General features: G+C 48.5%; 1 protein-coding gene across 2 annotated transcripts in view; it reads right to left on the bottom strand.

The window, feature by feature from the left end:
• Pxdn (peroxidasin) overlaps window positions 1-11943 on the bottom strand; it is a 73605-nt gene extending 61662 nt beyond the window's left edge. For both annotated transcript variants that reach the window (XM_057768922.1, XM_057768930.1), the window contains exon 1: window positions 11642-11943. In XM_057768922.1, coding sequence (XP_057624905.1) covers window positions 11642-11835 — 194 coding nt within the window. In that variant the 5' untranslated portion in view covers window positions 11836-11943. The remainder of the gene's footprint in view (window positions 1-11641) is intronic.
• Between the last annotated feature and the right edge of the window lie 613 nt (window positions 11944-12556).

Here is a 12556-nt window from a genome sequence, read left to right as displayed (position 1 = left end):
CCCCTACGTCCTACACTTCACCTCCATCCTGCATGTTCTCTGCAAGAGTAGGGAAACCGAACAACTTAGAGGTGGTTGTATCCTCAAAGACTTGGAAACCATTAAACAACCTACTACTTTGCATAAAGTTTCCCTGCCCTGAACTGATATAGACGGAGGCACAGATTCCCAGGCCAGGAGTCCTTGAGGTCCAGCAGCACCCCATTTTGGGTTAAGAATCCCTTGACCTTGGGCCAGTGTCTCTCTTTAGGCCAGGAGCCCCTGAGTTTGGGACGGTGTCCTTTCCGGTAATTCAAGGAGAGCGCTATTTGCAAATTACATCTATGTGAAACATTATGACATTTATATCTATGTGGAAGCCAATATTTGGAGTTCAGCCATCAGCAGCAGACAGGGGCAGAGTGGTGGAAAATCTGAGGCATCTGCCACATTTGTTTCTGCCGAGGATCATGGACAGGTGGCCTTCTTGCTCTGGTACTTCTGTTGTCAACAGGCTCCAGTCCCTTCCAAGGCCTGTTTAGAACCACAGCTTTGGTGGTTCCGTATTCTGTACTGTTGCTATTGCTATTAAAACATCTCCCAGCTGGGCATGATGCTGGCACGTGCCCTGGTCTCTAAAAAGGAAGCTGGGATGGGTCTTGCAGACAAACAGTGCATCAGATCGAGGCAGGTCGGTTCCATTTTAGAAATAGGCTGCAGAGCTGTTAGCCACTAGTTCACTGTTAATGGATGGATTATGTGCTCACAATAGGCATTTTCAAGCTGAAACACACAGAAACCAATCTGTGGATCTGTTGGTGTGATCACACTGCAACCAGTGACTGCAGAAACTCCACCGTCCTTTACAGGACTACAGAACCAAACCCTAAAATAACCCAGACAGAGACACCCAAAAAATGCACACTGTACATTGTAGAAGTGTGATTTAGGTTTGTTAAAAAGTGGAAATAAAGCAATAGTCTGTAATAAAAATTTGGTTAAGTAAACTTGGCAATTTCATAGAAAATGAGTACTGTGTTCATTAACAATGAGAAGGCAGGACAGAGGGTGTGGTCTGGTATTATAGCTTGAGATCCTGGATTCAATCCCCAACATATGTACACAAATGTGTATGTAAGTATGCATGTGTGTGTATTAGTTATTTTCCTATGGCTGTTATCAAATGCTGTGTCCAAAACAACCCATGAAAAAGTTTAATTGAGTTTATGGTTCCATAGGTTTACAGTCTATGATGGAGGAGAGAGGACATGGTGATGGGCAGCGGAAGCAGCAGCTGAGAGCTCACATCTTGATTCAAAAATAGGAGCCAGAGAGCATCCTAGGAATGGCAGGAGGCCTTTGAAGCCTTGAAACTTGCCCCTAATGTCATACATCCAAAAAGCTATACCTCCTAATCCTTCCCAAGCTACTGTGGACCAAGTATGCAAATGTATGAGCCAATGGGGGCCATTCTCATTTTAACCACAACTACCTTATCTATCCATCTATCCGTCTATCTGTCTATCTATCTATCTATCTATCTATCTATCTATCTATCTATCTATGTATTTATCATCTATCTATGTATCTATCAATCATCTGTCTATCATCTATCTATGTATCTATAATCTATCTATGTATCTATCATCTATCTATGTATCTATCAATCATCTATCTATCTATGTAGCTATCTATTATCTATCTATCTATCTATCTATCTATCTATCTATCATCATCACCTATCAACCTACCTGGGGAGATGGCTCCCAGGGTGCAGTGCTTGCCATATGCAAGCATGAGGACCTGAGTTTGCAGCAGTAGGCATAGCATTGGACATCATGAACTTTATTAGCACTGGGAGATAGAGAAAGATGGATCCCTACAGCTCACTAGTCAGCTAGTCTAGCCAAAAGGTGGGCTCAAGGACCAGTGAGAGACCCTGTTTAGAAAAATATAAGGAGAGAAATCAAGAAAGTCACCTCATATTAATCTCTGGCCTCCATGCACACACCCACATAACATACAACACACACGCACACACACATACATACACGCATGCATACACTCACATCTGCATGTGCACACACAAAGTATGGCATGTGGCCAAATGCTAAAGCATACATGTACATTACAGAACAGGACATGTATCTTGCCCTAATTTTTGAAAACACACATGACAGGCGTGTCAACATTGATATGCCTTGGCCTTCACACAGACATTTTTATAAGTGTGCATCTGACCTAATGCTAGAATATAAGCTGTTTTTGCTTTAGCTGTATTTAAAGTATTTTTAATACAAGCATGTATTATTTACAAAAACAAAATTGATAACCTGTAAAAGAAAAACAAAATGGTTGATCAGGGGGAATGGTAGGTTTTATAACTCCTGGCACAACTTGTGAAGACTGCTGCTCAGGGCTCTCCGGCAGGAAAAGCCAATCTAACGTGTTTGTTTATTACACTAAACTACTCTCAGAGATGAATGGTTCAGAGATCCTAAGGGAGACATCAAGGGGTAAATTCCTGAAGACCTTGCACATTTATAAGCAGCATTAGAGCTATAGGAGGTAAACAGGAAGGGCTGAGAGTCCTTCAGCCAGAGGACAAGAACCCGAGCTGCAGTCTAATGTCCTTGGAAGACAGTAGGCCAAGATGCGTGGTCATACCAGAAGCCAAACTTGTTCGGAAATTCAACTGACCCTTGGTCCCCAGAAGCTAATGGTCTGAGCCTAGGGATGAAGGATTCCCCACGTTACTTTCTTCTAGTCCTTCACCATATGGCCCATCATTTTAATAATCACCTGAAGCATTATTATGCAAATGACTGGGCAGTCATCCTATTGGAAGGGCACAGGTGAGGACCACACAAAGACCACTGTCCCCTTAGCACAGATCACCCTGTGTCACTCAGAAACATCTGATGACCCTCTCCCCTAAGTCACAGCACACGGAATTAGAGGGACACATACACCATGACATCCAGTGACCCTCTCCTAAGTCACAGCACACGGAGACAGAGGGACATACACACCATGACATTCGGTGAATCTCTCCCCTAAATCACAGCACATGGAAACAGGGACACACACACACCATGACATTCAGTGAACCTCTCCAAGAAGAGGCCAGTGTTCAGTACCCTTCCACCTAGCTTCCCATCAAGACGTACACAGAACAGAAAATCAGTCGGTGAAAGGAAGCCTAAAGCTGCCGCAGCTGGGGAAGATGAGCTATCCAAAGACACTTCTTTCTGGGTACACGCTTGATCCACACACTTGGACTCCTGAAGCGGGGTGAAGCATGTAATCAGAATTTACAAAGGCAGTGTGAGTAGCAGTGCATCGTCACTTCCGGAGGCTCAGCACCCCCTCCTCTCTGTCTCCATCACAGTCTCAAGGCCAAGGAAGAGAGTCAAGTTCAGGATAGACAGGGCACACATCCTTGGGTCTGCACCCAACATGATGCAGCCGAAGGAACCAGGTGGTAAACACCATTTGGTTTACATAAACACCGTGTCTGTACAAATATCTACTCCCGTCTGTCTCCGGTCTGTCTGTCTGTACAAATACCCACTCCATTCTGCCTTTGTGGTTAGTAGGCAGCCACAGACAAAATGGGAGCCCCCGTTCTGGCTTGTCCCAACACCTCAAGCTTTAACAGGCAGGCTACCCACAGCTGTGGTTGGTAACCCCTGGCTTTAAGCAAAACTCCCAGCAGAAAAGCCGTGCAGCCAAGAACGTCTGTGTGGGAATTCGCATAGTGGAATGCACCAGGACCCTGCCACTGCATGTCGGAATAGTTCCTGCTAAATGGCCCAAAGACAAATGGGAAGCACCACGGTTGTTTCGAATTCTTTTCAAACTTGTGAATGTTAACTCAGCATTTTATTCTGAGCATGAATTTTTTTTACCACACTTTTCTGAAAAAGATTTTTAAAAAGGAAAAAAAATATTAAAGCTAAAGATGGCTGTTCATTCTTAAATGAGATGGAGTAACAGGTGAAAGTCTCCCATCATAAACAACCCCAAAATGGATAATACATGGACAGCTATTTTCATGGTATTGAACCTCAGTCAAAACTGGAGATGGGAAGCAAATGAGGTGAGCATGCAGCTAGCCTAGCAGACCGCCGGAGAGAGAACGGAACACAAGGAGTGCGGAGAGACTAAGGCAGCCAAAACTCTCAGGACTGATGCCAGAAACACCAGAACACCTCAGGAGGAGGGGAAGAAGACTGTAGGAAGCTTCAGAGTGTAGAGCAGGGCCTGGGACAGAAGAACCCATGTGGCCCAAAGGCCACACTCACAACGGACCAAGGTGAACAGTGCCCATCGGTATCCGTCACATAGCGAAGGAGTCATGAGGCACTGGCTGTGCTGTTTAAGAGTCTCACCCTGAAAGACTGGTCTAAGAGGGAGCCCTGCCTCCAGTCTGGCCTCACCAATCTTAATAGTAAGACTCAGGGTTGTGGGGAAGAGGGCACTTGACTTCCTGTGGCTTCTCTGAATCAGCAGAATACAGCTGGGGTTGACAACAGTTTTCAAAAAGGTGAAGTTCATGATGTCGGGGTCTATTCAACAAAACATACCGTGGTGCTGGAGGGTTCAGTTGATAAACAGCTGGCCAAACATGCCTGAGGACCTGAGTTCAGATCCCCAGCACCCAGAGAAAAATTCGGGCATGGCAGCCCATGTCTGTAATCCCAGTCTCGAGAGGAACAGACAGGAATATCCCCTGGGACCTTCTCCCTAGCCAATCTAGCTAAATCTCATTGACTCTAGGGTCAGTGAGAGAGTCGGCCTCAAAAACTGAGATAAAGATTGAGGAAGACATTCAGCACAGAACCAGCGTCCATAGGCACAGACAAACACACATATACACAAACAAACAAATAGGTAGACAAGAGCTTTCCAGACAATGGGAAAAGAATCATCACTGGATCTATTTGACAAGGACTGTAATAGGAAATATCTCATAGCAGAAAGAAATGTTGATACACAGAATTGCAGGGCCCGGGAACGAATGGAGATGGTTTTCTGCTTATTTAAACCTTGATGTTTGTTCATTACTTTTAAAGGTGTGGTGGCATGTATAATTAATGAAAATTAAAATGCTAGAGAATTCTACCACAGAACTCAGGCTAGGGAGAAAGGGAAGCAAACTGCTGTGACGTTCTCCTGTTATATGCTTAGCAGCACAATTTAAATATAAGCAGTACTGAAATAATATACAATGTAGTGACTGAAACAGCAGATTCACAGTAAATAACCTGCAACACACAAAATAAAAAAAAATAATTTAAATGCATTAATTCAAAATATAGGTTTTTAGAGTAACAAAGAACATATGGGACAAATAACAAGATGATGTAATTTCACTCATCAATTATCACATTAGATATAATGGTCTAAATATCACAATGACAAGGCAGAAATTTATCAAGATGCATGAAATGCAAGGTCCACCTGTATACTGCCTACAAGAAATGCACTTTGAACATAAACACACACAAAATTTTAAAGTACTATAGAAACACATATAACCCTAAGTGTCTTAGTTAGGATTTCTATTACTGTGCTAATAGATACCACAACCAAAAGCAACTTGGGATAAAGGGTGTATTGCCCCTTTTAACTCTCTGGTCACACTCTATCACTAAGGAAAGTCAGGGCAGGAACTCAAGGCAGGAACCTAGAGACAGGAACGAAAACAGAAGCCATGGGGGAATCCTGCTAACTGGCTTGTTTCTCATGGCTTGCTTAGCCTGCCTTTTTATACCAGTCAGGACCACCACCCAGGGATGGCGCTGCCCACAAGGAGTGGACACTCCCACACCAATCATGGATCAAGAAAAATGCCCAACAGGCCAATCTAGTAGGAACATTCTCTCAATTGAGGTTCCCAAATGGTGGTACTCTGTGTCAAGTTAACATAAAACCAGTCGGGATAGAAAGCTAGCTAAGAAGAAGCCTGTCTGCCATCCAGTAATCAACATCTGGTTCCTGGTACACCTCTCTGTCCTTGAAGCGAGTTTCCTGGTCTGAGATAATGGTTTGTGGAATAGCAGAGAGGTCGATCTTCCAATTCTGTCTAGAGTTTCTGCCTGAACTTGCCTGTGACCAGTAATTTTAAGTCGAATAAACCACTTCTTCCTCAAAGTTGCTTTTGATTTTGTATTTGTCACGGGACCAGAAATGCAATTAGAACATGGAGTGATAAGCAACCAGGTAGGAGATGATGCAGGGCTCCTGTTTTTCCAATCACCAAGTCAAAGAAAGCACAAAGTACTGGAATCACCAACTTTGAAAGATGTTAAAGCTATCACCAGCATCACTTCAAGCAACAAGAAAGCATCCTGCGCACTGCTGGAGTGCTGGGATGTCAGGTGCACATGGTGGGTACATGGCATTCAGAGTTCCCTAAAGAAAAAAGCCCCATCCTGAACCCAAGGATTCCTGGCTCACAGAGACTGCAGAGAGTCCTAAGAGAGTCAGCAGGGTCTGTTTGAATAAGAATATACCCCTGTAGGCTCCAGCATTTGAATTCTTGGTCTCCAGGTGGTAGAACTGTGTGGGAAGGTTTAGAAGGTGTGGCCTTGCAGGAAGTATGTCACTGAGTTCGGGCTTTAAGAGTTAAATCCCAGCCAGGTGGTGGTGGCACACAACTTCAGCACTAGGGAGGTAGAGACAGGCAGATCTCTGTGAGTTCGAGGTCAGCCCGGTCTACAGACCTAGTTCCAGGACAGCTAGGGCTGTGACACAGAGAAACCCTGTTTTGAAAAACAAAACAAAACCAAAAAGAGTTAAAACCCTTGCCTACTTCGTTTGCTCCCCCAGTTTCCTGCCTCTTCTGCCATGCCCCCCCCCCACATGAATTTCCATTCCTCAGGAACCACAGCCTAAATAAGCTCTTCCCCAAAGTGCTCTGTCATGGGTTTACCACAGCAGCAGAGAGGTAACTGACACGGAGTCCCAGCTACTTAAGCCCCACAGTCAAGTTAAACTGCTCTTAACCTGAGTTCACTAAAACAACGATATTCTAAATGCATCATTTTCTTTTGCACCTCAAAGCCCACAAAGCTGTCACTGTGAAAACAAGTGGCTATCCTGGATATCGTGAAACTCAAGGGCCCTCCCCCCCACCCTCACCCACGTGGCACTAGAGGCCAGCGACCTGCAGACGCCTCTTCATTTCCTTAATTTCCTGATTTCTAAACAGTCTCCAGCTCCAGGCCTGGAGTCCTGACCTCCTAACTCCATAATAACCTTAGCTTATTTTATCCATTCGAATCTGTTTTACGTTTCTCTTTATTTCCATGTACAGAGGAAAAGGCCAGTTTCTCCAGCAGGTCAGGCAAGCGCTCCTACTCTGTCCATGGAACTACGCACAGTGTATGGCGACTCTCCAGCTCTCTCAGTTTTACAGTCATAAAGAGATACGCTTTGGGCCTATGTGGCAATGTTATGCCCCTGATCTGTGCAGAGAGCACCTATGTCCAGCCCGCCCAGCACCCCATACTTCAGATACTGGACTTGTCCTCAGTTTCTGGTCCACATCGCAGGGAACACAGACCGCAGACAGGGAGTGAGTGAACGTGAGCTGAGCACAAACAAGTCAGCCCACAGACCCTGCACCACACTCAAGCTCTGGCCCCCCAAACTCCATAGCAAGGAAACCAACCAGTCTCAGTTACCACCAACTGAGTCCATTAGCATAGGAGAGAACTGCAGGAAGCTGGCTTCATTAGGAAGGAGCCAAGTTTCCAGTCCTCAGAGCTGCCTGGCCCAGGATCCCAGGTGAAGGGATTATTTTCAGACTATTTCCTTGACGTTAAAACACATTGAAGAGCGGGATGGGAACAACGGAACCACCATGGTTTCCTCACAAGAATGTCTTCCACGCAGAGACACACAAGAAAAAGTATTCAGAGGTCAAAGAAGTGATGTCACAGCAGAATAAACCCTCAAAGAGCATCCCAATGGTCTCAATGAATGCCACCCAGACCCAAGTCCCACCAAGCCCTGGGTGGACACTGAGGGTTCTCCTCTTTGATCAACACCCAGGAATCCAGAATGAATATAGCAGCCTCCCAGGTCTTGGCTAAGCTGTGAGCTGTGGGAAAACACAGTGATTTCATGAATCTGCGCCAGAGGCCAGGGACATCAGCTCTCATGTTATGGCCACTGAACATAACACAGAGAGCACATCCCAGCAAGCCAGAGCCAAAGGTGTCCCCAGAGGACATGGTCAGGAGTCAGGGAACTTTCTGTGAACTTAACACACTACCAACAATGCCTTCTCCTCCAGTCTTCAGGCCAGGATGACTGTGTTTCCTGCGGGAAGGCGGATGATTCTACAAGGGCAGCTGCAGGGAGCAGCTTTCTCCTAGTGCCTCATTTGGATGTGGTGCTGGTCAATGACAAGCTGTGACATATACGTGAAGAGCTATGACAAACGGGACGGGCACGCTGAACGACAGAGTCCATCCCCATCCCTATGGGTCCAAGAGACTTCAGCATTTGGGAGTTTTACCCATGTGGACGAGCCAAGTGTGTATCCACTCTACCAGAGAGCTCTTCAGCCTCCTCTGTCCCACAGGGGCCTGGCACACCTGGACATTATCCCGTGCTCCACCAGGAAAGCTGATATTCCCACAAGGCTGACTACAGGGATCGGGTCTTTATTAAAGTGGCGGGTCTAGAATCTATCTCAAGTCCAAACACAGAAGAGGCCATCAGAAAATGAAGACTGGGTACCAGGCAGACGGACAGAGGCCCAGGAGGCCAGATGGTGACTGCCCTGGGACCTCTGCATGGCACCCAGAAAAGTTGTCCCAAACTCCCAGCCTCAGTCATTCCTGCACTGGGGCTTCCTCTACACCACCAGTTTGTAACAACTCCCTGGCGCTGGAGAGGCCTGGAATGCCGAGTGGATGTTAAGTGTTCAGGCTCAGTTCCCATGACCTCAGCAGTGGAGACTTCAGGGGACAGAAGAGGCTGTGAAGGGAACAGGGGGTGAGGTGAGAAGCCCAGTATCTACAGGACCCCGTGCTGTTTCTTTAGGGCCACTTCCCCAAGAAGGCCAGGATGACGAGGTACAGAGGAAGGAAGAGCATTAGGAGTGCTTCATTCAGGATGCTATGAGAAAATCAGGCAGCTTTCCAAGCCACACTTCCTAAGGAGGCTCAAGGCACTGAGCACGGAGAGGCACAGGGTACCACTGATGTCTTCCACCTTGACCTTACAGGCCAGAAAGCAAAGCCAGTACCAACCTGTACCATAAGGTGGCCCGAGAACACTCGGAAGCCCCAAACAAGCTGGCATTCTCCCCGGCAAAAACATAGCCTCTGTAACGTTAGGAACAGAGAACCCAATTCAGTCTTTGGAGAAGATGAGAGCGACAGCCAGCAGCACACGCTGAGACAGCGGGATGGTCCCGCTGACTTTGGAGGTGGACTTCCGTAATTCACATCTGTTATGTCCGGTGTCTACGAAACCATTGTTCTTTTGTCTTTTGTCTTGTCTCTCAGCACTAGGGCTCTAACTCTGGGCCTCACAGGCTCTCCACCACCGAGCTACACCTTTGCCTCCAATGCAGAAAAATACAGAAAGTGTCAGCATGCACGTGAGAGCAGGGAGCAGTCAGAGAAGCTGAAAGCAAGTGGTGCTTTTGTGTGCTACTATCCCCCTGGGCCACCCCACCTGTTCCAGCCCGGACCCAGACACAGAGTGGGACTGATTTAGCGTGTGTTCTGTTGTGTGCTCGCCTGAGAGAATCAGCAGTATCTTGTTACAAAATCTTACAGGAAACTTAAGACATCCGTGAAAAAGCAAGGTTTGAATTTCTGCTAAGATACCTTCTGGGGGAATCTTCCAAACACTTGTCTCTGGTGTTTCTCTGGATACCTTACACATCCTCCGCTACATGTAAAGTGATTTCAATTCTTAAAAGTTTCTTTTTGTAATGGGGGGTGGGCATGGGGAAGTCAGGACAACTTGCAAGTCAATTCTCTCTTCCCACCATGTAGGTCCTGAGAATTGAACTCAGGTTATCAAGTTTGGCTGCAAAGGTCTTTAACCACTGAACTCAGGCCCTCACATACATTTCTGGTAGCATGCCAAGGAGAGTGGAGGTCTCCAGTTTTATTCGACAGCACTCCTTTTAAAAAACTGCTGCAAAAGGCAATTAAGATTTGGGAACACATAGTCTGAATATCTGACTTTGCCCAGATGTGAAAAATGGCTTCAGGGTCCAAGTTTTGGCCATTGACTCACTACAGAAATCCTCCGCATTTGGAGACGGTCCATCCTGGCCCGCTTTAAAAGTTTATTGCTTTAGGGCTTGATGTCGGTCCTCTCAGATACAGCCTTGGCTGACCATCCACCCCCTCTGGAATGGAAGCCTTATTTAGCTCTCTGGAGAATTCTGCTAGGCATTCCCACCCTAGCCTGGCCCTGCTCTACCAGAGGAAGTAGGACACCCATACACTTTCAGAAGTGAGAACGCTGCCCGCCCACTCCGAGAGTCGGTCCCTCAGATTTTTATAACTTTCACAGGCTCCTTGGAGATGCCAAAGTCCTCCAGCCCAGCCACAAAAAGTGAAAACTCTTTTTGGAAAGCAGAAGTGCAGCTGCAGGGCCCTGAATTACAGTTGGCCCCTGAAATGCATTACTGCCTCCGCAGAACCAAACCTCAGAGCACACTGAGGCCTGCAGCCAACTCTGGCCCCTCTCCCTCAGGACTGGGGTTGCTTCCGATCTGGGTCTTGTAGAAGGGCAGAAGTGCAAGATTCCAGGTGAAAGTCAAGTGAACAGGAAGTGCGGGGCCTTTGCTCTACGAAACAGACCAGCTGGGAGTAGAAACAGCTAGAGGGGCCCCTCAGGTTGCCCAGAACATGGTCACCCGCACAGTAGTGGGTCCTCCATGGCACCCTGGATATCAGGCTCCCTCCAGGCAAAGAAAAAAAAAAAAAAAACCCTACAAGTGCTGCACCCAACAGGGTCCCCAGGACACACAACTAACTTAAAGGCTCTAGCACAGAAGCTGATGGGAGTATACACTTGAGGCTAGTGGTACCGCGGGAGGCAGAATCTGCGGGAGAGGTTTCCTTGGCACAGGGTGGTGTGGGGTGGGCCTCACTCCAGAAGGCGGGGGGAGGGGGGGAAGGTAGACTGAGGGAGGAAGAGGTCCGAAGAGGGGCGACTCACCCTTAAGGCCTGAGATTCAGGAGGGAGAAGGAGGCAGAGAAAGAGGGAGAGAAAGAGAGAGGGGGAGAGGAGAGAGGGGGAGAAGGGAAAGAGGGGGAGGTGAGGAGGGAGAGCGGGTTGAGTGAAAGTTGAGAAAACACCAGAGGGGAGGCCAGTCGGGAAGGGCGCACGAGACGCACTGGGCTTTCCCTGGCGACTCCCTATCACTTCCCGGGCCAGCGGGAGATTGAGTTTGAACAAAGGCGGCTCCCAAGGCCGCGCGCGCTGCGCTCAGGTCCGCCCCTGGCGTCCCAGCCAGGACGGACAAAGGCCCAGAACGCCCGGCAGCCCTGCACCGGACGCCAGGATTCCCCGCTTCGCCAAACCAAAACCCCCGTCCCCCAGGCTACTCACGCCCCCCGATCACCCAGAATCACACGTCCCGCGGACCCCAGCGACCCCGGGCCGCACTCACAGGATGGAGGTCTGCGGCGCCACGGCGGGCACGGCCTCCAGCAACAGATGCATGCAGCGCACGGTGGTACGGAAGCACAGGCAGCGGCTTGGACAGCCTGCCCCCGGCTTCGAGGCGACCACCGCCATAGTCTCCCAGGCGAAGCATAGCACGAGCGCCTGAAGGCAGCGGCGGCGCATGGGGCGCACGGCCATGGTAGACGGCGCGGACAGAACAGATACGCTTGGACCGCAGCGGAGGCCTCGGCGGGCGCATCCACCGCCGGCTCCCAACTGAGCCCTCAGGTCCCGGGCCCACGTCCCAGCTGTGCGCGGGGGGCGGGGGGGGGGCGCCAGCTGTGCACATGCGCGTGGCTCCTCCCCTCTCGGCCTCGCAGAAGGTGGGGGCTAGGCAAGCACCAGGGCCCTGGTGTAGGATCCCGACGACTCTTCCTGGGGGTGCAGCCTGGCCTCCTTTGACAGCATGACCAGTGAACAAGAATTCCACTGTGGGGGCGCTTGGAAGTGAGGAGGCGAGGGTTGAGACCGGGTTTGGATCTCTGATTCTGCTTTTAAACCGGCAGTGCTGTAACCCCTTAACCATACTTTCTGCCTGTGTGCAAGGGTTTTGTTGCCGGGGATGCCTTGTTTTGAACACTTAAGTTGGGTGTTCTAAGAAATGAGCTTTCACACCCTGCCTCTTTTTTCTCAGTGCCAATACCCTTCCCTTGCTCCCACACAAAAGCATCCACCTCTGATTTAAGTTCTCCTTCCTATTGGAGAAACAGAGGGCCAGCCGTGTGGTGCACATTTTTGTTGTTGTTTTTGGATTTTCGAGAAAGGGTTTCTCCGTAGCTTTTGGTTCCTGTCCTGGAACTAGCTCTTGTAGACCAGGCTGGCCTCAAACTCACAGAGATCCACCTGCCTCTGCCTCCCG

Source organism: Chionomys nivalis, chromosome 1 (genome assembly GCF_950005125.1).
Source record: "Chionomys nivalis chromosome 1, mChiNiv1.1, whole genome shotgun sequence".
Lineage (NCBI taxonomy): Eukaryota > Metazoa > Chordata > Mammalia > Rodentia > Cricetidae > Chionomys > Chionomys nivalis.
Note: the sequence above shows the minus strand (reverse complement) of the source record. Positions and strands in the feature narration are given on the sequence as shown.